Source organism: Lepidochelys kempii, chromosome 9 (assembly GCF_965140265.1).
Source record: "Lepidochelys kempii isolate rLepKem1 chromosome 9, rLepKem1.hap2, whole genome shotgun sequence".
Taxonomy (NCBI): domain Eukaryota; kingdom Metazoa; phylum Chordata; order Testudines; family Cheloniidae; genus Lepidochelys; species Lepidochelys kempii.
This window is the reverse complement of record NC_133264.1, coordinates 32633433-32659191: the sequence shown is the minus strand read 5'-3', so window position 1 is coordinate 32659191 and position 25759 is coordinate 32633433. Positions and strand designations below refer to the sequence as shown.

The following is a 25759-nucleotide window of genomic DNA, read 5'->3' as shown; positions in this document are numbered from 1 at the left end:
ACCTTCTATAGAGCTTCCACACCTAGGGAACAAAGTATTAAAAATTAATCATCTACTCTTAGCTACAGGAAAGGGACCCAAGATTTTTTAAAATAATAAAGCAAATCAATACAACAGACATAAAGTGAAGTGAGATTCAGATTAACAACACAGGTGCCAGGCTAATGGCAGTGTTCCAATTTTTCTGAAAATTAAGTGTTGAAATTTCTTTTTAGCAATTTACTGTGTAACATTCCTTTCATTGGTGGAAGATCTCCTGAAGGGAATCAGAAAGTTTAAGAGAACTTTAGAACAATTTAAGTTTAGACTGACAACAACCAAGGACCAGAAGCAATTAAGTAACCTACAATAATGCATCATGCTGTCTAAGTCTATAACTGGAAGCCCACCTAGCTATGACCACTAAGCAATTCATCCAAGCAGAATGTTTAGGAGAAGAGGGTGGGAAGAGAAAATCCTCAGTGTGTACAGAATGTGACCAACCTTGGAGTTAATATCCAAAAAGACTTTCATAATACTGAGAAGTAATGTAACAAACACTGAACTTATACTATGCATTTTATAGAACCTATAGAACCTATACTATGCATTTTAAAAAAACATTCAGAATCTTATTCAAGGAGAGTCCAGCTATTACACTGGCACACTGCAATTCTAATAAAAAGAAAAGGAGTACTTGTGGCACCTTAGAGACTAACCAATTTATTTGAGCATGAGCTTTCGTGAGCTACAGCTCACTTCATCGGATGCATACCGTGGAAACTGCAGAAGACATTATATACACAGAGACCATGAAACAATACCTCCTCCCACCCCACTGTCCTGCTGGTAATAGCTTATCTAAAGTGATCATCAAATTGGGCCAAGATAAGCTATTACCGGCAGGACAGTGGGGTGGGAGGAGGTATTGTTTCATGGTCTCTGTGTGTATATAATGTCTTCTGCAGTTTCCACGGTATGCATCCGATGAAGTGAGCTGTAGCTCACGAAAGCTCATGCTCAAATAAATTGGTTAGTCTCTAAGGTGCCACAAGTACTCCTTTTCTTTTCGCGAATACAGACTAACACGGCTGTTACTCTGAATTCTAATAAAAGAGATCAACACTCCTCATTTTAAGAGCAAATTCTACCTTTTAATAAAGGAGGGTTGCAACATTTTCTAGGAAGTTTAAAGTTAATGACACTTTGTGCTTTTCATTAATAGTTCTCAAAACATTATACATAAGGAACAAAGAGCTGAAAATGACTTGCTCAAGATCAGTAACAGAATCCATATCTCCAGATACACGTGCCCTATTTCCTCTAAATCAGGGGTTCTCAAACTTCATGACCCCCCTATTACTACATGATCCCAGGAAGGAGGACTGAAGCCTCAGACCACTTGAACCCTGCCACCCCAGGTAGGGGGACCAAATCCAAAGCCCAAAGACTTCAACCGGAACAGGGGACTGGCAACCTGAGCCCTGCCACCCAGGGCTGAAGCCCTCAAGCTTCAGCCTGGGCTGGCTGGGCTCGAGCTTTGGATTTGGCCATGGGCTAAGTAAGTCTAAGCCAGTCCTGGCGACCCCATTAAAATGGAGTTGCGACCCACCTTGGAGTTCTGACTCACATCTAAATCACACTACCTCTCATTATTATTTAATATTTATAATGCAATAGTACTCAGAGGGCCAATTAAAATCAGGGCCTTGTTTTGCTATGTGCTGTACAAATACAAAGGAATATGTGGTCCATGCAAAATGAGAGATTTATAAGGAGAATCTCCTCAATAAGCTGAAAGAGCAATGTAAACATTAACACATTGTAAAATTTAAGATCATAAGTGATGATAGTCTAATATCAGCTCTGTCCTCTGCTAAGGTGCTCTCTATTCCATACATTTTTGGGGGAGTGAGGGAGAGGAGAAGAAAAGAGAAATGGACTTCCTTTTATAGGTCTTTCCTGTTCCTGTTATCCAGGATTCTTTTGAGCCTAAAGAGGAGTAGCAATGACACAATGAAAATACTGTCATTTTGAGGGGCTTTGGCTATATTATTGAGTCTCAAGGGTTACGTTGTCACCAGAAACTATTCATGGAATTATTCCTTTGCACTGCAGCCCATTCATGAATCGATATTCTAAACAATTTTAAATTAAGTCTACGTGTGCTCATCGAAGATTAATTTTAAAACCACCATTCATTTGTGGGATCCTGCTGGCTTTCATAAGTCTGCTTCAAACTGTCTTATGCCTCATGCTTATGTAGTTTGACATAATTAGAAATGCTTCAGTAAATTATGGCTTTGAATTTAATCAAGGATAATATTTAAAAACTTCATTTAACTTACCTGTAACATAGCTTTCTAAAGCTTTTGGCACCAATAATTTTGCAGTTCTTAGATCCTCCGCTGAGCATTTGCCTGCCTCTAGGCCAAAGGACATTCCCATTCGCTTCAGCACCTCAATGTCATCATGAATCTCAAATGTGTTATCAAAATTAAAGAGGTATTCAAATCTGTACAGGAGAAATGTCAAAGTGAGATGGTTCTGGAAGGAACCATGGGCCTGATTATATTTTCCTGTTCTATACATTGAGGAAGTAAATGTACAGATACAATTACAATATTTTAGGATTTCTTCAGAGGTCAAAGATGCTTTTTTTCTAAATACCATGGGTAGGTACAACAAGAGTTTTTCTCCTGTACTTAGGAGACTGGCATCTCTGCAGGGTTCAAATGATCATATTTCCCAATTAAAACAACTTTTTTCATGGCAGGCAATAAGAGTCCATAAACCTTTCTCCTTCATTAAACAGATTAAAAGATGAGGAAAACATTCCTGCTCCAGCAAGAACCCTTACTTGTACTAAATCCAATACTTTTTGAAAGTCTTCTACAGCTTTGTCACCAAAAATAACCATATTTATTTTTGCTGCTTTTTCCTTAAACTTTCTGTTCTAATCCACAACATCCCCAATGTGAACTGCCCTATTTACTTAAATGTAAATCACCTTTTGGATAGTTTATCAATTAAATAACAACCTTCTAAATCTGTTTGCTTACAGGTCCTATATGTTAAAAAACTGTCATATCAAGTTTTGCCAGCATAGTTATTTCAGTTAGGAGTGAGGAAAATAAAAATCATACCCTTAACCAGCATAGGTATGTTGGCAAAATCCCCCATGTAGATGCAATTTGTACTGTCAGAAGAGTCCTTTTGTCAGGATAATTTATCTTGTTCGGGGGGGGGTCTCTCCACCATTAAGCATTGCTGGTGTAGCTACACTGTAAAGCCTTTGCAGCTTAGGCCAGCCCTCTGTCCCAGAACTGCTGCATTATTAGCTCAGCTTGTACTCTGGCCTGCTTGAAATACTGAGAATAAGCCAGAGGTCATCTATTCTTTCCAATAAATAAAGGACAATAATCAACTGTTTAAAATTTATTTTAAGCAACTTGTCTCTTCTTCTGCCCTGAAAAGAAAGAGAAGTTTAACTAGACTGATTTATTTCTGATTAGAAAAAAGCCCACCGTCTTTCTATGAAATCCGTTTAAGCCCAGATCCCTAGAAGACAGTTTTTGTTCAATTAATGCTTGACATGATCACAAAACACTTGTCAAACATGAACAACTATCTATTTCTTCAGTGCTTTTGCAACCTGAGATTCCAAACCAGCAAAAATGAAACATGTGCATAACTCTACTAGCACTGATGTAAATGGAGACTGAGCCAATATGGCAAATATCTGAAGCGACTATGTTCTCCAGAATTTCATTTAAAAAAAGAGAAAACCGCAAAAACACGAACTGAAGGCAAGATGCAAGTCTGCAAAGGGCCTGAAACAATAGTTCTGAAAGGTATGAATTGCCTCATTTATTTCATTAAGGTGCAAACTCAGGTGCCCAGTGATGATGATTTATATGTCAGCATTGTTAACTTTCATTCCTCATGTAAGAAAGGAGAGGAGGGATCAGTGATCCGCACAGTTTACTGTCAGTGGCATCTCACTTTGATGCCATAGGTGGGTGGCGAGTTGAAGACAGGACTATTTTTTCCCCCTTAGTCAAGGGGTCTAACAGAGCCCATCGACATACTAAAACTCCACTTGGGGAGAGGGCGGGAGCCAAGTTCAAGGAGCCCATTAGAGCTCAGAGAGCCCATATGATCACACTTTGAACAACTATGTGACCTATAGCCGGAGTTCTCAGTGAGGTGTCCAGGGCCCTTGGGGGGCTGTGATCAGGTTTCAGAGGGTCTGCCAAGCATGGGGCATTAGACTCATTGGGGCCCAGGGCAGAAAGCTGAAGTCCCACCACGTGGGACTGAAGCCTGTGGCCCCAGGCTCTACCACTGGCAGCTGAAGCCTGAGCAACTTAAGTTTGCAGGGCCCCCTATGGCATGAGGCTCTGGCCAATTGCCCTGGTTGCCCTAACGTCGACCCTGGCTTTTATAGGCAGAAAAACAGTTGGGGTATGGAGTTTTTATAGCATGTTGTGGGGGCCTCAGAAAGAAAAAGGTTGAGAACCTCTGATCTGTAGTAAGTAGCATCTCATTCTAGCAACTGGCATAGAAGCAGTTTATTTTGTGGGTGGAGGAGTTTGGAGGAGTGCCGTCAGATCTTTTTTTCAGTCAGACCCCTGAATGAAACTACTCTTTGAGTACAGTTACACATGCTTTAATGTTTGAAGGACTGGGTCTAAATCCTGGTCTACACACAGTTTCTATACCAGTATAAACTGTCAGAGATATATTTTTTTAAATTTATATAGTTTATATAAATTTAGTAGTTTAGTTTATATAAATATAGTAGTATATTTATACTGGTACAACCTCTAGTGTGAACATAGTTATACTGCTATAGTTTAACTATATGGGAACGGCAATAACCTATATCTGTATTAGGTACCTTTGTAATGATGTAAGTGCGTACCCAGTAGGTGGGTTGTACTGCTTTAACTGTATCAATATGGTTGAAAAGGTACAACTTTTTTGTGTAGACAAGCCCTGAGAAAAAAAATCACACCAAAAATACTAAGTTGTATAGTAATTTCAAAGTTTAACTTAGAAATGTTTAAAAAAACAGTGTTTGCTGTACAGTATCTAGAAATAACTCTTGAGCTCAGCTGTGTTGATATGAATAGTAAAGTTATATGTATTACATGCTCTGCATTTCTGCCACAGAATTCATCCACATCTTACCTTGGAACACTGCTCTAGAATCCCAGCTTTTATTTTTTTAAAATGGCTTTTCTAGCCTTTATGGGTGAGAAGAAAACTTTCTAAATGTGAACCAAGTGCAAACCAGTGCTTTGGGGCACACCAGACGCTGTCTACACTGGTTTTTTTTCTTAAAATTTCCTGTTGTTGCAGCACTAGTATAGACCAATCACCAATATTTTAACAACTGTGATGTCTTACCTGACACATTGATTTCATGTAGGGCTCTCAAATGGTTAAAAAAATTAATGAATTGCGATTAATCGCAGTTTTAATCATACTGTTAAGCAATAATAGAATACCATTTATTTAAATATTTTGGACGTTTTCTACATTTTCAAATATATTGATTTCAATTACAAATACACGGAATACAAAGTGTACAGTGCGCACTTTATATTATTTTTATTATAAATATTTGCATTGTAAAAAAGATAAAAGAAATAGTATTTTTGAATTCTCCTCATACAAGTACTGTAGTGCAATCTCTTAATCGTGAAAGTGCAATTTACAAATGTAGAATTATTTTTGTTACATAACTGCACTCAAAAATAAAACAGTGTAAAACTTTAGAGCCTACAAGTCCACATTTGTAAGTTGCACTTTCGTGACAAAGAGATTTGCACTACAGTACTTGTATGAGGTGAACTGAAATATACTATTTTCTTTACAGTGCAAATATTTGTAATAAAAATAATAATATAAAGTGAGCACTGTACACTTTGTATGCCAGTGGTTCTCAAACTATTGTGCTGGTGACCCCTTTCATATAGCAAGCCTCTGAGTATGACCCCCCTTATAAATTAAAAACACTTGTTTATATATTTAACACCATTATAAATGCTGGAGGCAAAGCGGGGTTTGGGGTGGAGGCTGACACCTCACAACCCCCCATGTAATAACCTCGCAACCCCGAGGGGTCCCGACCCCCAGTTTGAGAACCCCTGCTGTATTCCGTGTTGTATATATTTAAAAATGTAGAAAAACATCCAAAAATATTTATAATAAATTAAAATTGGTATGCTATTAGTTTAACAGTGCAATTCAAAGTGCGATTAATCGCAATTCATTTTTAAAACTGAATTAATTAGTTTTGAGTTAATCACTTGAGTTAACTGCAATTAATTGACAGTCCTAATTTCATGGTGATTAAGCCACCAGCAGCTGCTGGGACCTTGTCCACACATGCAGCCCACTGGTGTGAACACCAGTTGACTGCACAGGGAGTTGCAACAGAAGGAAATCGTAAGGGAAAAATATAGTGTAAAAGGCCTCCTGAGATGCAAACAGTGGCTTTAGGGATGTGAAATGTCCCACTCATCTCAATGGGGTGTTAATAGTGCAGACTGATGATATCAACAATTTAAAATATATCACCACTGATAATTTTAGTATTCCACAATCTCAAACTCCCTCCCATGCCTTCCCAGGTACCAAAAGCTTCTGCTTACCTACCAACAACTTGAACAATTCAGTTATGAAGTTTCAATAAAAAATATTCATCTTATTAACAATTATTTAATTTGATATTAGGCTTAAAAATTAGGGTCAAATGTAAAAATAATTGACGGGATATTATGCTGTACTATTCATTGGAATATTTCATTCAATAAAAATATCAATTTTTAATCTACCATTAGCTGTCATAGCATTTCCAGGCAACTGCACTGGAGTGTTGCAGAAATTAGGCCTCTTATAAGAATTTCAGCCAACTGTGCTGCAGAATGCACAAGGTCCTGATTATACATATTCACTAACAAATTCACTGTAGCCAGAATTGTAATTTGGATGTTGAAACTGAAGCAATTAGGGACTATTATTTTACTTCATTATAAAGTTTCACTATGTTCAAGTTCACCATAAGGAGGTTTCACTGTAATGCAAAATCAATGTACAGTAGAATGAAATCCATAACCAATAACATTCAAGGAAAGAGATCTATTTACCACTAATAGACTGTTATGATCTAGTAAACAATGATACATCAAGACTGTATTCTTTCATCAGCTGATAGAATTCACAAGAGAGTTGAGAACAAATAGCAAAATCCAGGAGCATGTTATACAGACTCCCTCATGTATAAGTACAAGAGTCACAGGTTAACAGCAAAGAAAAGCTTACAACTAAATCCATAATGCAATAAACCATAACCCAAGAAATAATGCAAGCGAAATATTTCGAACTGTTGCATACTTTCATTCTTCTCTATCTTACGAAGCATTAAGGACAGTGAGCCTGGTGCCACTAAAATGAACCAAACATCTGTTTCAGAGTTTTCCCAATTGTCTCTGGCACTTATTTCCATCTCATAATTTTGAGCAAGTTGGTAGCCATATAACTCTGAATAAAAATTGTAGAGCATGTACCATACATTTTACAAAAGCACAATGGTGGTTAAGTATACTGAAAGAGGTATCAAACACCATAAGCGCTGATTTTATTTTTCCCAGTGGATGTTCCACCCCAGCTCTGCCCTGAAGCCCTGCCCCTTCCCCCAAGGCCCCCCCCTTGCTCTGTTTCTTCTCACCCCCCTCCACCTCCTCTCCTTCACTTGCTCCTCTCAGCCCCCCACCGCAAGGCTTCCCCCCTGCCCGCCACTGATTCCTCTCTGCCCTCCCCCGAGTGCCTCCTGCCAGCTGCTGAACAGCTGATTGGCGGCCAGGCCGAACAGCTGTGGCTGGTGGGTGCTGAGCATCCCCTATTTTTTTTCCCATGGGTGCTTGATCCCTGGAGCACCCACGGAGTCAATGCCTATGTCAAACACTAGGAAGATGAAAGAGAAATGCAAATGTATAATTAGTTTCCAAATGAAGTGCATAGACTTTCTGTTCAAAGAAAAATCCCATACTGATTACACAGAAGACTGAATATTCCAATATGTGGTTCCACATCACACTCACTTATCACTTGATATGCTGCAGTCTATAACAGTTCTTTTGCTAGTGTTAACTATTAGGAAAGGGAGTTGTATTGTAGAGTTCAAAGCTGGAGGACCTTGATTCAGTTGTTCATTTTGCTGATTTCTTTGTACCAAATTTTTGAATGCTATTTGCTGTAGAAAGAAGAAAAAAGAAAAAGGAAAATGATCACTGTCATTCAAATGTAAATGAGGACTCTTCCATGATCTGGGATTTTACAGCTGTTTTAGTAACCAAGTACCAGTATCTCCAGCACCTATCTGGTATCTCGCCAAAGATGGGGAGGCCACAGTCTGAACTCTCTGTGCTGGCTAACAAACACTCCTTTGTGCTGGCCAGGAACAGAAAGGGGTGCATGCTGCACCCTTTAAAGGGAGGCACAGCAGACACACTCCACTGGCAATCTCTGAAGCTTTGGGAGGGAAGCACGGTACTGAGTACAACGCCCAGGAGACAGAGCATCTCCGCACATTAGGAACTAGGGCTTAAAAGGCACAACAGAGGCCTTATCTACTAGCCAGGGTGCATAATTACATATCAGTTTAGAAGGTCAGAAATGTAAAGATAACAAAGTTATACTTAAAGTGGATCAAATGGCACCGTCCACGGCCTGCTCCTGCTTCTTGTCTTTACTCTCTTATCCATCCTCCCCTTTTCTCTCCTCTGTTCACTCTATATCATCCAGTCCTAGCAAATCTGTAGCTTTGAAATCACCCACTTTCATAATTGTTTACAAGTATCCTTCTCTCCACAGTTCATCTTTTGCTGTGGGATTTTGTATATAGTCAAGACTGCAATGACTAGCAATAATCTGGTATATCTGTGAATCTTCTGTAGTCCATGTTTGGCACTACTGATTCCAGTCAATAGGAGCACAAGCATATAAAATGGAAAGAATTGCTAAAATTATTTGAATGGTGAAAGTAGTTAAATTAGAATCAAGTACTGAAGAACTATAATAAAACAGATACATAAACACAGTGAGCAGGGAGTTTTCCTATTACTTTCATCAGTGTGCTTTCTTGGAATTGCTTAGGATGTATATCAGTGTTAGCGAGGTCAGAATTAAGTCCCACTATTTAGAAAAAATATTTTTGCCACTGAGAAAAGCAGAAGTGTCCAAATGCTTAGAATTTCACTGCAGATCTGATTGTGTAAAACACCATCATATTTTGCACCAAGAAAAAAAATGTTAATTTCTATTACCCTATGACTTTAACTCATGATCTTTACAAATGCTCCATTATGTATAAAGTATTCAAAACCCAGGCATATATCCAAACACTATAAATACAGTATAGGCTTTTAAAAAAATGAAATGCCCTTTCTGCAAACAGAAATGCATCTGAAGTTGCAATATTTCTTCATTCCAGGCCAAATCAGCAGGTTTCAAAAAGCTTTCCTAGGTTACTGCATCAAAATGTGAAATAAGTGCCAGGCCTGGATTCATGAGTCTTTTATAATAAAGGATGCTGACGTTTCAGTTCCCCAGCAACAACTGATTCTCAGCTATGGAATGTACAACTGAACCCATGCAAGTGTGTGTTTAAAATTGCATTTTTCAATGGTAACTTGTCAGAGGGATCAAGTGGGGGCCTGTGGTCCCGTTTGCAAAATGTAATAATGACATGGGGTAGGAGATATTGACAGATAATGACAATTTTGCATCAGGAGGCTGCATCATCCAAGAGGCCCCATGCTAGGATGGCAGGGGTATTTTAGGTCAGGATTCAGGTACATTGCAATATCACTTTCATGAGCACTAAATTAACCTAAAAACATTTATAAAGTGGAGAAAAAAAATACTCTGAACCTTAACAGTTTTTTGTTAGTTACTGTATAAACAAAAATTAAATTTACCTGCAATAGTAGTTCTTGCAGCTGGGCTCTCTTCTGCTTTATTCGTTCTAACCGTCTCTGTTTCTCTATCTTTAGAACATAAATTTAGACACACTATGAAACAATTTTGAAAATATATAAAGTGCCTGGTCTTGTTCTCTGACTAAAACAAAATAGATTTTTGCAATAAAGGAAGTGAAATTCTGATACACTTACAGAAATTCACACTATATTTGTTTGAGGGAGGTGGTTACAGGGCATGGTACATAAGCTGAAAATCCTTCCCAGCTCCATCCTGCTGCCCTGTAGCTTTCTCCTTTCTCATGTGGACTAATCACATAGTGGGGCATCTCCAAGAACCAGGATTTACACAACTTAATTGTGGACTGCAACCTCAATCTCTGCTTTTATATCACTTTCCCTTCATTAAAAGACCAATACTACCCCACCTAAGTTGTAGCATTTCCCCTCCCTTATTTTTCCCTGTTGGATATATGTCAGAGGAACTTTCTCCAGCACTGGATAGGAAATACTTCATCCCACAAGAATGGAGCCATCACAGTACCACAGTAAAACATTTGCTTTTTTATTCCCACTCATTTGTGATTAAAAGCATCCCATCAACAGTTCTCTCAGTCCCTGTTTACTCAGGACTGAAAGACAAATATCAGGACTGGGCTCAGGACCATCTAGGTTGGCATTTTAGTGTATCATCACTAGGCCAAGAATGACCACCCTTTTTGACTACTAACCTGAAACCTGGAAAGACTAGCAAGAATTCAGTAACCAGTCACAAGAAGAGGTTAAGGGAAAGCAGCTACCATGCTACCAGTTTCTTCCAGTAGCCATGGTGACACAAATGGAAATAAACAAAACCATTTTCAACAGTATCCAGGACAATGGTACTTCAGGACCTACCCATGCTGCCAGAACACCAGAAACTATACTTTAAATTGAGGAGAGTCCTGAGGAAATCCAAAGAGGTGGACAGTCTAATGAAGCTACAGTGCTGGTCTCTATGTGTATTTTTAATGCTCTAGGTCAGGGGGTCTCAAACACGCGGCCCGTGGGGTTCTTCCCTGCAGCCCACCAAGCTCCCCGCGTCGTCGTCCCCCTCCCCTCCCCAGCACGCTGTGTTCCCAGCCTACCTCCAGACCAGGGGTGGGTAAACTACGGCCCTGGGCCGGATCCAGCCCCTTAGGACTTTGGATCCGGCCCGTGGATTTGCCAACCCCATGGTCCTGAGGACCCCGCTTCCCTGCGACCACGGGGAGAGGGGGAACAGAGAACTCCATGAGCTGTTTTTGCCTGCGGTTACCTCCCCGGAAGCTCCCGTTGGCCGGGAACGGGGAAGCACAGCCAATGGCAGCTTCGGGGGAGGTACCCACAGGCAAGAACAGCTCACTGAGTTCTCTGCTCCCCCTCCTCCCGGGGCCGCAGAGACAGGGCTTAGCTTTGCTTGACCTATAAGACTATCAAAGTCAATAAATGTTAAGAGGTCTAATAATTTATCCTCTCTCTACATACTGATTTTTTCTGTGTTTTCTCTTTAAGGTAACCTTTACACAGAACTACATTTTTGTTTATATATTTAAAATAACTTCAAAATACACTTTTTTTTTTTCTTGAATGGAGGGCATTTACAAGTTGGTAAGCTATTGATTTAAGCACATGTGAAAACACAGCTTTATTTCTTTTCTGTTAAATGACACTGAAAGCAACATTTGAAGGAAATGCCTGGTTTTCACTGTGCTCAGAGGCTTGTGTAACTAAAGTAATAAATAGTAAAAGGACATAAGGTTAATTTGAGTTCTCACACTGTAGACAACAAAATGTCAGAACAATAACATCAAAGTTTATCATTTCATAGCAGTATGATTCACAGCAAAGAATTCACTTAATCATTCACACAAACTGAGTTTAAGAGATTTGAATTAAGACCAAAGACTTAAAAAATATTCACAACAGACTATTATGGTAAAATGTACTTTAAAATGAGCAGGCGTAGCCTTATTCCCTGGGTTTATCATACCTGTCAGCCTACTGTTTGACACAGTGATTAAAACAGTAAAAGTTTTTCTTTTTCTTTTCTCCCATTGCCCATTTCAATGTCCTCAGAGGTATTATGTGACTAGAATTGGACAAAATAACTTGTTTTTCACTAGGTGTACAAAACCAGATATTTTATTCAAGTAATTGCAAAAATTCACAAATGTGATAGAGACTGAGATGTTGTATTTTCTGCTAGTCAGTACATTTTGGTGTGAACATTGTGACATTTGTCTTGTACAAGATACATGACTATTGTCCACAGGGCCAGTGACATTTTCACAGAGAAAGTTTGGCATCTTTGCAACAAAATGACAGTTTTCTCCCTGTTGAAAATGCCCGACAAAAGATTCAACAGGAAGTTTTAAAAATATTTCTTACTTTTCCTGATCAGCAAATATTATTCAGCGTCCCTGAATGATATTCCTTTTAAAGAGGTTTTCTATCATCCATATGAATATCTAGATCAACTTACTCCCCAGTAAATTCTTTTTCTAAACCAGGGGTCTCAAACACCCATCCCATGAACCTCCCCAATGTGGCCCCCAGGACTCCAGCAGTTTTGGGGCCGGTTCTCTCCCTTGGCCCCACCTGCCGCCCCCGGGCACTCCCCCACCAGGGGCTCCGGCAGCGGAGCGGAGCGGAGCTGAACAGCATCTGCCTGCTCACTTCAGTGGCGACCGGCCCATCCCTGCGGCCCCGGGGCAGGGCTGTGCCTCTGCCTCCGCATGCTGCCCCCACCCCGAGCGCCCCTGCGGCCAATGGGAAGCTGTGGGGGCAGTGCCTGGGGGCAGCAGTGCACGGAGGCCCCCCAGCCCTGCCTTGGAGCCCCAGGTAAGTGCTGCACCCCCTACCCCCACCCCCTCTCCACATACTCCCTCCCACCCCCAAACTCCCTCCCAGGGCCTGCACCCCCTCCCCACACCCCCCAAACTCCCTCCCAGAGCTTGCACCCCCACCCCCTCCCCACCCTCAAACTCCCTTCCAGAGCCTTAGACAGGTGGGGGGTTCAAGGGGGGTGCAAGGGCCCTAAGGTAAATTGAGTTTGAGACCCCTGTTCTAAACAAATCATCATCATTGTGGCAAATACCAAAGGGACTTGGCCTCGTTTGCAAATCAAGCGCCACCTGGCTTGAGTTCTGGCAAATTGCTTGAATTGTTTTAGCTGTATGTTCGGTTTATGGCTACTGGCAATCTTATTGGGCCACCAAAGTTTATGGCACCCACATGAGCACTCGCTGTGTAGCGGCATTCCGTGATACATAGACTTTGGAATTTCTTGGTCTTGCCTTGTAATAATATGTCCATACCAAGAAAGCTGCTGAAACTGAATCAGTGGTGGAGATGGTTGCTGGGTTTGGCTTTGAATATTTTAATTTTTGATCTTGTTCATCCACTTGATATAGAACAGCTGCCGGAGATGACAAGCATAAAAAATGTCAACTCAGAGTTCTTCAGCCCCTATGTTTCACTTCTGTACAACAGGGATAAGCATTAGATCTATAGATCTGCAGCTTCGTAGCATGCTTCAAGTCATGATGTCCCCAGAGGCCATAGAAGGGCCGAAAACATGGTAGCAGATGCTGCTGTTTATTTAAGCATCCACATCTTTTGATCATCCTTCATCATGGTCTATGATGCTGCCCAAATATTTGACAGCTGATAGCTTATCTGGACAGGTTTATACTGTGTTGGCTGTAATCTGGTACTGGAGGCTGCTTGGTCAGGCACTAGTTTTATCTGGATTAATAACCAGACCAGTGCACACTAGCTTCTTACTCGACCAGACTGGCCATGAGGTGCAGTGATTCACTAAACTGAGCCAACAAGAGAATGTCACCAGCGTATTTGAGATCTCAAAACAGAATAATGTTCAGCTCAACACCACCGATAGCTGCCTCCTCAAGCTTTATTCATCAACCAATCGATGCCAACATTGAACAATGGATGATGACAGAACTCAGCTTTACCAAACTCCCGTGGAGATAGGAAACCATGCTGCGTACCTGCCATTGACTTGAACACAGCTCCTGTTCCATTATAGAGTTCTTTTACCAATGACCAGTCTTCCCAGAGATGTTTAGTTGCCTCATCAGGTCCCACGAACTTGCTCAAAGCACTGAGTGAATGGCCTGATGGAAGTCAATGCAAAAATGCTGTGCACAGTTTATCATATTCAGCCATTTTCTTAAAAGGCTGTCTAAAGTTAAATATCTGGTCAACAATGGAATGACCAGATCTAAACCCACACTCAGTATCCCAGCCTATGCCATGAAGTGCATCATTGATTTGAGATATTAACACAGAAGCAAAGACTTTCCCTGAGACCAACAGCTTAATACTTCTTTAGTTGCTACATTCAGCTTCATTGCCCTTTTTGAACAAAGCAGAATAACACCATTCTTCCATTCATCAGGTATGATAGTAGAGTTCCAGATGACCTGGAAGAGCCTGTACAGTGATGTTACAAACCCCTGGTGCGTTCTCAGACTTCAATTTATGGACTGTGATTTGAATCTCTTCTTGGATGAAGGATGGTAGTTCTACTGGAACTTCCTGCTCATCTTCAAATGGAAGAGGGACAGCAGGCAGCAGACAATTGAGGAGCATTGTGAAATGATCTTCCCATTGATCAGATCTTCCCAACTGATCCTTCAGACTCTGGCTGATGCTGTCATCCCAATTCTTTACTAGGCAAGCTGATGCCACCTTCCCCTGCAAACATTGCAAAGTTGAATAGAAGATGTGGAAATTGTGCCTGGTGGCAGTGTGTTCTAAATTACCTGCCTGAATCTACTTCCAGGATTCTGTATCTTTCTTACACAATGACTTGATGAAGTTCCGATGTGAAACCCATCCAGCCTTTCCTTTTACTCTCGACGAACGTGTCTTTGGAGTCTCAAATTGTAGCCTCAATTTTTTTCTTAGCAGTTTTTCTTAGCACCACATTTTCCAGTTGCAGCGAGCGTCTCCTCACTGATCCATGGAAGACATCAGAGCACTGCTTTCAAACAATGCCATTTTTCTGGGGTCAGTAACCAAAGCATTGACACAAATTGCCCATATTACACTTATGACTGATTCAGACTGCTATTAACCTAGAGCCTAATGCCCTGTGTGATGGGTGTATCTGGCCTTTGCAGCTCCCTACAGGAGGCCTCACAGTCCTACTACACTCCATGTCAGGAAGCAATGATGTAGGAGGAATGGAGCAGTGACGCTGAGTCCTCTAGGCCTGCCTAGAAAGTCCTGTCTGGAGCAGCCATCTTGGAGACTAGAGAGACCTGGCCCTCCAAGAGCTAGAAGGACTAGCAACAGTTATCTGAGCTCAGCAGGCTCAGATAAAAGGAGCTGTAGTGCCCTAGCAGGGCAGCCTCTGGCTGGGCCCAGAGGAGCAGGGATGGGTATTCCTCTCTGCCCAAAGGAGCCTGTGGATTATCCAGGGTTTATCTCTGCCACATTTGCATATCTGGGTTTGCAGGGAGAGAGGGACTTGAGAACATTGTCCTTGAGCTAAGGGTTAAGATAAGATGGGCCAGGTGGGAGGAAGCCCAAGGAAGTAGCAGCAAAAATTTGAGTACTACAGTGGTTGCTGTTCATGGGGGTGCCTGCCTGGAACCCAGAGTAATGGGTGTGCCCTGGTTCCCTCACTGGCAAAGTCGTGTAAACTCTGAGAAAGGGAGGACAAGCGTAACCTAAGACCAAAGAAGGGGAGAAGGCTTGTTTGGAAGCCCAAGTGAAGGGCTGAATTTAAAGGTCCAAGAGCCAGAGCTGAAGACCCTGGTGAGGACAGATACACTGCTTATTTGTTGGACTCTTTGCTATCCCGGAAAGGGTTAATTGTTGACTGCGTGACAGAAGACTGGCAGAGGCAGACAGATGTCCTGTAGGGGGTGCCAGGAACTGGAAAAGGATTGCAATACTGCACCTGCTGCTTGGAGACACTCAAGGGGTGAATACCCTTTTACACCCTGCATGACTTGATTGATATTTATTTTTGTCAGGAAAACAGGATTTTTGGATTGATATAAAGTATATTGTAGGTATATTTAGAAAATACACAGAAACATTTCACTGAGGATTTAAATCAGGACTGGCTCTAGGCACCAGCAAAGCAAGCACGTGCTTGGGGCGACATAATTCCAGGGGCGGCATTCCGGCTACCCCCCACTCCCTTTTTTTTTTGCTTGGGCAGTTGTGCTCTTGGAGCGGCAAACTTTTTGCTTAGGACAGCAAAAAAACTAGAGCCGGCCCTGATTTAAATATCAAATGTTGCTTTTATTTACCTAATAAGCAGCAATCAGATTTTTTTTAAAGTTCATATTTTAAAACATTTATTATGCAAATATAAATACACACACTCTTTCCAAAGAGACACCATTACCACAGGACATCATCTGCAACTGAAGGGATTTCCCCTCCCCTCCACTTACCTCTAGGTTTTGACATTCTTGAGCTGAGTTTGTAGGAAGGCCAATCCATTTGATTTCCTTTTTCTCTTTTGAAATGATGTTCATTGCCATCAGCACATTGAGGGCATCATAAACTCTCCGCCTAATATTCTTCTGATCATAAGCCTGCTAAAAAAAAAATAGCACTGCAGTATTAATTAGGTCAAGACTACTGCAAAAGCTAAAAGTTAAGATGACGCTTGAAATTTCCCTTTATAGGTTTGCAAGTAATAAGGATGACAATATATGAATAAAAGTAAATGGCAATTGAAGTCAATATGGCACTAAAACATGTGCTTTAATTTATGGTATTGCTTTGAATAAAACACTAAGGTGTTTGCATGAAAGCTGGGAGATCACTCAGAAACAGTGAGGTAAAACTTAATACAATAGAATATACACCGTCTGCTTCTTGATGTTGCATATTAAAAAAATATTGTTAGGCTTAATCTTGTCCCCCTTACATGCTTAAGCCAATATTATAGAATACATCATTAAAAAAAAACATTTAAAACAAAAATCACTTAAAACAGAAGCAGATTGTTCTCAAAGCATCGTAAGTACATAGAGTATTTCTGATACAAAAGGAGAATGTATCAGCATTGTAAAAGATTCCAGAGTAGGAGCTGGATGAGTATCCTTACAATTACAGCTATACATATTTTAAAAACAAATAACTGCCTTTAAGAAATCTGTTGTAATGAAACCAATTTTTAAATATGTATCACAACGTGTTTATGGAGAAGAGTGTTTTTTACCATTTGGACTTTCTAACTGCTGAGTTAAGAGAATGGACAATATTTTTGTTTAGCTTAGGTTGCTTTTTTCTCTTCACATGTGTAGGCTAAAATTAATATTTCAAACCCTCATAAAGGACCTCCTCTAGCCTTGCCAAACTAATTATTATTCTCTGTTAACCAGAAAATAAAATAATCCCAAATTATGTTTTTATCCTGGCAATTAATTTACTGCCTGAATTGCTTAAACTCCTATATATTAATAACAACCTCAGTCAAAATATGATTATATCCTATACACCATTATTTCTACAGAAATTGATTTTTCTAATTGTGTTTCCATCATGATAAAAATGATTAATCTGATGTAATAACTTGTGCAGTTTTGTGTACACATAATTAAGACTTGGTCAGCCTAGTTATTACAAATTGTGTATTTGAGACAGGTGTCCTCCATTTCAGCTGCATTTGAGACAGGTGTACTCCATCTCAGACTCTCAGTTACTTGGGGTGGAGTGTGAGTAGAATATTTTAAAAGCCAGTATTAAGGCAGCCTGTTGTCTGTGTATTTTGTTGTATTTTAAAGGGTATTCAGTGGTATTAATTCTATATTTAAAATGGAACCTATTTTATATACTGCATGTTGATATTTTTGGGAATGTTCTAGGCCTAGATCTATAGCTCTGAGACACATTTGTTTGAAAGCGACAGTGGAACATGACAAGTCAAGGCAGAAACAAGCATAGAATTGTAAGAGAACTGTGACAGGATATGACAGTATAGCTGTAAAATAAAAAAATTGACATCACATCTACTTACCGAATCTGTAGCCAAGTGGCTATTAGAATTTGTGAATTCTGATACCAGTTCATCAGCTACTTCATTGTAGGACGTTGTTCCTTTACGCTGGACTTTTTCACATACTTTCATTGAAAAATGCCTCAGACCCTTCCCATTTTTATCTCCTTTTTTGCTTCTTTTACTATGGAAGGAAAATAAGTCGTTTTGAGATAATGACTTTTTGTAAGTTCTTCTGGTTAGGAAGCAAAATGTCAAGCTTGTTAACAGGCTTTGCATAGTGAGATGGCTGGTGTCCGACATTAGGCATCACGTTTTTATGAAGGTTACAATAGCCAGGAAAGGCATTTTTATAATTTTGAACTGTGAAAAGATAAACGATGACATAAAGAGGGATGTGATAACAACCTTCAAGGATTTCAGGTCCCTTACACTCAAAGTAGCACTGAAATTAACAGGAATTCTGGGTATACAGGAAACACAGAATTAGGCCCAAATATGAACCAAATAATATATATTAAACCTCTTCAGACCTAATCCCACAGTTCTCATGTGGACAATGAGCATCAAATAAGCCCACCAAAAGTTGTGAAAATGGTCATTTTGTGTGTGTGTGTTGAGAGCACAGAGCCACTGTCTAGGCCCAGCCCCACTTTTACCATTGAGAAGCCCTTTCTGCTACAGCCTTTTTTATATTAACATGGGATAGTGTTTCGTTCTCCAAAGGCAATGTCTAACACTACTAATAAACACTTGACAGTGAGAAAGTATTAGTTAAAAAGAGTACAGATTTCTGACACAGTACATAGATTTTCCATTTTAAATCTTCACAATAAGTTTCACATTTGACTGAGCTGACTAAATCAGAGATAACCCATCTTCAGCAGTTGCTAGGTGCCTGACTAAAGCATTCAGCTATCAACAAAAATTAGTTACAAATTTCTTGCCAGAGTAGCTAAACAAGTAAATGGATGCAGGCAGTAAAATGTCACCAAGAATAAGCAAGTTATGGGCCCAATCTAGCATCCAAATAAGTTAATAGAAGATTTATCATTTACTTCAATGAATGTTGGTTTAGGCCTTATGTGCAGTATACAAGATCAATCTGATTGGCCCACAGAATGTGATTTCAAAAGACGTAGATCTATTAAGAAACAGTTTTAATATGAATTTTTGCAAAAGGTCAACACAATCTCCCCCCCCCACAACCCCAAGAACATCAAAATTACTAGAATAGTAGGAGTGGCAACCGGAGAAGGAAACTTGCTCTATTGCAAAATAATTTGTCTACAGATTCCTTCTAAATTAACATCAGTAAAAGATTAGTCATTAGCAAGAAGATTTTACTGGCAGACCTAGCTTTTACTGGGTCTAACTATAATGGAAACTCCATGCCTTGTATTTATTGAAAGCATTATCTCGGTAAAGAATTAATTAAAGTTTCCAAGTGGTACAATAGTTTTTTTCTTTTATTCAAACGTGCAGGGTATCTGAGGAAGGGCAAACTTCCTATACAGAACTAAATGGAAACCAATCTTAAAAACAATTAAATTTTTAGAGCTCTTGAGACCTGTGATATAACGCAATTGTTGGGTCTGATCCTGCACAATTCCCATATTATGAATTTCTTAAATGGGAAAAAAATGGTTGTTGTTTAACAGGGTAAATAGCATTTTTGTTTTATATTATGGGCCAGTTTCTAGCTGCTCTCTTGTTTGTGATGGATTGCACCAATAGCAATTTTTCCTCCCATGCATATCCTTGCAGGGTGCAGACAGATTCATGGTGATTACATCCCCTGAGAGCAAGGTGTGAAGGGGGTCGGGATTATACCAAAGAAGAATGGCTGAGCATAGAGGGCAATTTATACTTTATCAGGAAATACAGGGCCAGTACAGGGGCAAGCATATGCTCACTTTTTTAAAGGGTGGAATAGTTGCAACTCTTGTGCATGCTCCCCAAGAAACCTGATAACCTGCTGGCCAGGAGCTGCAAAAACCAACGTATCACTGTATTTGCAGCAGCAAAACAAAAAGCAGCAGCAGCAGGTTCTTGATAAAAGTAAAAAGTAGGTCATAGAAATAAAGCACTTCATTCTGGAACTAAAATGTTAACTTTCTAGAGAAGCAACTTGTTAAAAGACTTCCATCTAGATCCCAGTGACTACTATATAATGTTAATATTTTGACATATCAGGACACTTAGTTGCAAAAAGATTTATTTGTAATTCTTCTTGGTCTCCAAACGAGTTTCACAACATTTTGTCTAAGAAATAGCATGAACAAAAGAGAGCATTACTTGGTGCTCACTCATCAAGTCCTAATGTGCCTAGAAGCCAGTAAGGAGATAAACTTATGTTTTATTGTGCTTAAAAACTGACATAATTAATCATTATACCTTTAAAACAAAAAGGCTCAGCAATCAGTATTTCACAATAAAGCACATATTCAGTTTAATCAGAGATCTGTCAGTGCTTTGATGCCAGTGAGTTTAACTCTGATTACTGCCAGCAGTGGAGTCAATACTGGGGAACTATTGGCTATTGATGTCCATCCAGGGTTCATATATCTGCTGCATGTGAGATTCTAATGCCCCAGAGAATTCTATTTGAATAATAACATACAAATTAAGCTGTTTCTATTCCCTTCCCTCTCCCAACAGAAGATCAAAATTTTATGTTATGGTAATGAACCCAATGTAAACAAGATCAGATGCATTTACCAGCCATAAACTATGTATTTCAAGATATATGTTCAATGGACAATTTTTTCCACTGTTAAAAGGATGCTTTCAATTTAAACATTTTGCAAACAAACACTTCTTGATCTGTATTAACTTTTTAGATTATTAGAAGCAAAAATTAAAAAAAATCCAATTTATTTGTCGCTCGTTATCTTCTTAGTTTACTTTTTGCATTTCTTATAGATTGGACAATGATAATCTCTATGAGGCCTGTGTCACTTCCAGGTTTTAGTGGTATAATGTCTGGGATTCAAACACTGCAGGGGAGTGTTTGTTTGTTTTGTTTTAAAGAAGTGTTTTCACTGGATTTTTTTAAATTGTGGAAACATTTTCTATTGGCTTTATAGAAGTGTGTTTTATATAAAATTGAAAGTAGGGGGAATCAAGGGCTTGCCCAAGCAGTTTGGGAAGAATACCACACTAGAATCTCACAAATCGCCACAATATATGAGAAACTAGCAATGGCTCCACAAAATATGCAGCTACTAAGAAGTATAATGTCAGAATAAACCCTAAGGAGAACCATGTGGAATTATAGGAGGGTACCAATCAACAGTTATCTAAAATAGTAAAATAGAACAGGGGTGGGCAAACTACAGCCCGCAGGCCACATCCGGCCTGTCAGACCTTTTAGTCTGGCCCTCAGCTCCTGCCAGGGAATGGGGTAGGGGGTTTGCCCTGCTCCGGCGCTCCAGCCAGGGAGTGGGGTCGGGGATTTACCCTGCTACATGCGGCTCCCAGGAAGCAGCCGGCATGACCCCCCTCCGGCTCCTATGTAGTACACGAAAGCATGGCCAGGCAGCTCTGCGCGCTGCCCAGTCCACAGGTACCACCCCCCACAGCTCTCATTGGCCATGGTTCCCGCCTGGCTGCACCTCGGAGTCGGAGAGGGGGGACATGCTTCCAGGAGCTGCTTGTGGTAAGCACTGCCCGGAGCCTGCACCCCTGATCCCCCTCCTGCCCTCCGAACCCCTTGATCCCAGCCCAGAGCCCCCTCTTGTACCCCAAGCCCCTCATCCCCAGCCCCACCCCAGAACCCGCACCCCCAGCCAGAGCCTTCACCACCCCCCTCCCCTCCCGTGCCCCAACCCCCTGCCCCAGCCTTGATCCCACTCTCTGAACCCCTCGGTCACAGCCCAGAGCATCCTCCTGCACCTCAAACCCCTCATCCCCAGGCCCACCCCAGAGCCCGCACCTCCAGAGCCCTCATGCTCTGCCTCAGTGTTATATAATATTGTTTGGGTGATCTACCATCAGTTCCTCCTCTATCACAGAGCTCGTTGATAAGAACTCCAAAGCAGAAGCAGGAGGGCAAATAGTGGAGCATGCACAGGGACATACATCTTGAAGAACCACAGATACTGCACAAGGTGAGTAACCCTTTCTTCTTCTTCTTTGAGTAGTGTACCTATGGTGAGTCTACAGCAGTATGCCTAATGGAGGGGTGGGGCTTCGGAGTCAAATCTAATATTGAAGATACTACAGTAGAGCCAAATATGGCATCAGATGCTGACTCGTGACTGTATAATGTTAAGCAAATATATGAGCAGATGTCCAAGTCACTGCTCTGCATATTTCTGTGATCAGAATGTTCTTAAGGAAGGCTATCGAAGTGGACAGATATCTTGTGGAATGAGTTCGAACTCCAGAAGGAGATTGAAGGTCATGAGAGCAATGGCAATAGGTAATGCAGTCCAGTATCCATCTAGAGAGTCTTTGTTTAGAGATTGGGGCTCCCTTAGATCTGTCTGCAATGGAAAAGAATAGTCTGGGAGATTTTTTGAGAGGTTTCGTCCTATCCAAATAGAAGGCTAATGATCTGCTGACCTCAAATGTGTGTAATGTTGCCTCCCTTTTGTCCTGGTGTGGTTTGGGAAAGAAGGCTGGGAAGTGAATATGCTGAATTATGTGGAAGTCTTTTTGGTAGGAATTTAGGGTGTGGTCTTAATGCAACCTTGTCTTTGAAAATGAGGGGTGGGGGCATGCCATTAGTGCCCCTATCTCTCCCACTGTCTGAGCAGACATGATGGCCACTAGGAACGGGTTTCCTAGCGAGATGTAGAAGAGAGCAAGCGGCCATAGGTTCAAAGGGAGACCTTGTAAGGCACTTGAGGACAATGTTGAGATCCCATGCTGGTGTAGGACATCTGATTTGTGGGAAGAGGTTACCCATACCCTTGAGATACCTTTTTGTTGTAGAATAAACGAATAGAGAATAACCATCTATCTTATGATGGAAGGCGGTGAGGGCTGTGAGATGTACCTTTATGTAGTTTAGAGATAATACTGACTTTTTTAGTTCTAGGTCCTAGAATCTAGGATGTAGGCTAGCACAAGTGGTAGTGGAGAGGATGTAGAGGTAACGTGTCCTGAGTCACACCAGAGTTGGAATCTCTTCCACTTTTGAATGAATGTGTGATGAGTAGTTAGTTTTCTGCTATGTAACATCACCTCCTTTACATCCTCAGAGCAGTTCATTTCTAAACTTTGGAACACTGAGGAGCCATTGAGGTGGAGAACCTGAAGATTGGGGTGGAAGATCAGTCCCGCATCTTGAGAGAGGAAGTGAGAAATGGGCTGGAGAGTGTTTGGCAGGCAAATTGCCATTTGAGTAAGGTATGGAAACATGTCTGTTTTGGCCACGTTGGAACTATAAGAATAACCCTGTCCCTTTCTTTTCTTATTTTGGGCAGGACCTTTTGCTTCTACTGCATCTAGGTAGGCCCCTATGAATTCCAGATGTTGTATTGGGGTTAAAGTGGATTTTTGGACATTTAGTTGTAGTCCCAGCTGTAGGAATAGATTCATAGTCTTTTGTGTGACTTTCTCAGTGTTGTCAAAGGAATGTACTTTGAGCAGCCAATCATCTAGATATGGGAATATCATAATTCCTAGTTTGTGAAGGTATGCTGCTACGACAGAAAGGACCTTCTGCACCCAGAGTGTTCTCGATGACAGACTGCATGGGAGCACTTTGTATTGAAAATAGTCTTGATCCAGAGAGACTCCTAGAAACTTCCTGTGTGATGACTGGATTGTGATATGAAAGTAAGCCTCTTGTAGGTCAAGGGCAGGGAACTACTCCCCTTAGTCCAGAGATGGGACTACTGCTGCCAAAGTAACCATCTTGATGTGTTGTATCTTTACGAATCTCTTGAGTGACCTTAGATCCAGAATGGGTCTCCAACTGCTGTTCTTTTTAGGTATCAGGAAGTATTTGGAATAAAAACCGTTCCCACAGTGTTGACTGGGAACTGGTTCTATAACACCTAGGTTCAGAAGATAGTTTGTTTCTTGAAATAAAAGGTGCTCATGAAAAGGATCCCTGAAGAGGGATGAGGAGGGAGGGTGGGTAAAGTAGACTGAATATCTCGTGGAGATGATCTCCAATATCTGCGTCTCTGTGATTATACATTCCCAGTTTTGACGAAAAAAGAGTAAGGTGGTCGCCAAAGAGGTGGAGATGTTTGGGTTGTTGCAGCAAATAAAAGCGTGTGTGGGGTAAACTCGGGGTCTCGATCAATATATCAAAATTAGTTTTTAGATGCTGAAGATTGTGGGTAGTGATCTTCGCTTTTATCGTCATCCTCTTTTCCGTTGGGGTTCATAATGTTTCTGGGGAGGAGGAAACTGAGCCAGCTGGGATCTCTGTGCCTGCCAACTGTGACGTAGTCATCTCCTTTTTTTTTTTTTTTGTAGATGTGTAAATTCCCCAGGAACGGAACGTGGCTCTGGAATCTTTTAATGTTTGGTGGGATTCTTCTGTTCTGTCTCCAAATAACTTGGATCCTTCAAAGGGAAAGTCTTCCACAGTGGATTGTACCTCCTTTGGAAAGCAGGAAAGGTGAAACCATTAAGCTTTCTGCATGACAACTGCAGTTGAGCTGGAGTGAGCAGCTGTACCAGGAATGTCCAGAGAGGCCTGCAACTATGTCCTTGCAAGGAGCTGACCCTCAGCAATGATTGCCTAAAACTGTTCTCTTTGATCAGTTGGGAGATATTCAATGAAGCCGTTTAACTTAGAGTAGTTGACATGATTGTATTTTGCCATAAGGGCTTGGTAATTAGCAATCCTAAATTGTGGGGTCACTGATTAATATGATTTCCTTCCAAATAAATCCAGTCATTTCCAGTTCTTGTTGTCAGGTGCCGATTTAGCATGCTGCTGTCTGCCATGTTCATGTACAGCATCGACAAGGGAATTCAGGGATGGGCAAAAAAATAAAAAGTCCATGTCCTTAGAGGGAACGTAATATTTTTTGTCTGCTCTTTTGTATGTGGGACATATTTTGGCTGGTGTCTGCCATATAGTTTTCACTGGGTTGAGCAAGGCTTCATTGACAGGGAGCGCAATGAGATCTGATGAAGAAGTATGTAGGATGTCCAGCAGCTTATGTTGTGACTTCTTCGGGCTAAATTTGTACTGAGTTCGCTACTGTCTTAATGAGATCTTGTAACTATTTGAAGTCATCTGGAAGGGTTGGTGGGGAAGGCATGACATCTTCATCAGGAGAGGACGAAGAGATGTTGGTCACAGGAGTAACCTCGTCTACTCTCACTTCCTATTCCTCAAAGATCTCCTCTTGAGGATCAGGAGGTCTGGATAGAGAAGCTGAAGGAGATTGTCTTCCTCTATCCTTTTGGGTGACACTAGATACCCTTGAGAATTGGTGTTTATAGGCTGCCTGTGGGTCTCAGTAGGGCCAGTGAGGTGGTGCTAAGTGCATGGGTGGGGACACCCAAGGGGGTCCATACCAACTGGGTGAGCTGTGCCTCCCACGGCAGTAAACTGGGGTTGTAGCGATTTCTGGGTGGCTGGCTTCTTGGTATTGTAATGGGAAGCCTTCCACAGACACTGAATAAAAATCATCATCATCCTCTTCATCATCGGTTGACAGAGGTGAAGCGGTCATGGATGCTGGGGGAGACTGCCTCAGTATTGCACATAAGTCAGGGGACTGAGATATGGCTAGTATTGAGATCATGTCAGTGCTGAGTAGAGGTGAGTCAGGCATCTCTGAGATTAGTAAAT

The 25759-nt window shown here is 41.0% G+C and overlaps 1 protein-coding gene and 1 long non-coding RNA gene across 7 annotated transcripts in view; one reads left to right on the top strand and one right to left on the bottom strand.

Moving 5' to 3' along the window:
• LOC140917303 (uncharacterized) overlaps positions 1-24980 on the top strand; it is a 63168-nt gene extending 38188 nt beyond the window's left edge. The window contains exons 2-4 of the long non-coding RNA XR_012160786.1: positions 22002-22097; positions 23196-23343; positions 24427-24980. This is a non-coding gene — a long non-coding RNA (uncharacterized lncRNA). The remainder of the gene's footprint in view (positions 1-22001; positions 22098-23195; positions 23344-24426) is intronic.
• Positions 1-25759, bottom strand: part of TFDP2 (transcription factor Dp-2) — a 156702-nt gene that overhangs the window by 12616 nt on the left and 118327 nt on the right. For 5 of the 6 annotated variants that reach the window (XM_073359797.1, XM_073359798.1, XM_073359794.1 and 2 more), the window contains 5 exons: positions 18007-18169; positions 16433-16579; positions 9972-10040; positions 8094-8245; positions 2328-2494 (listed from right to left, as the gene is read on the bottom strand). In XM_073359797.1, the coding sequence (XP_073215898.1) occupies positions 2328-2494; positions 8094-8245; positions 9972-10040; positions 16433-16579; positions 18007-18169 (698 nt within the window). The remainder of the gene's footprint in view (positions 1-2327; positions 2495-8093; positions 8246-9971; positions 10041-16432; positions 16580-18006; positions 18170-25759) is intronic. The other variant, XM_073359795.1, reaches the window with a different exon arrangement.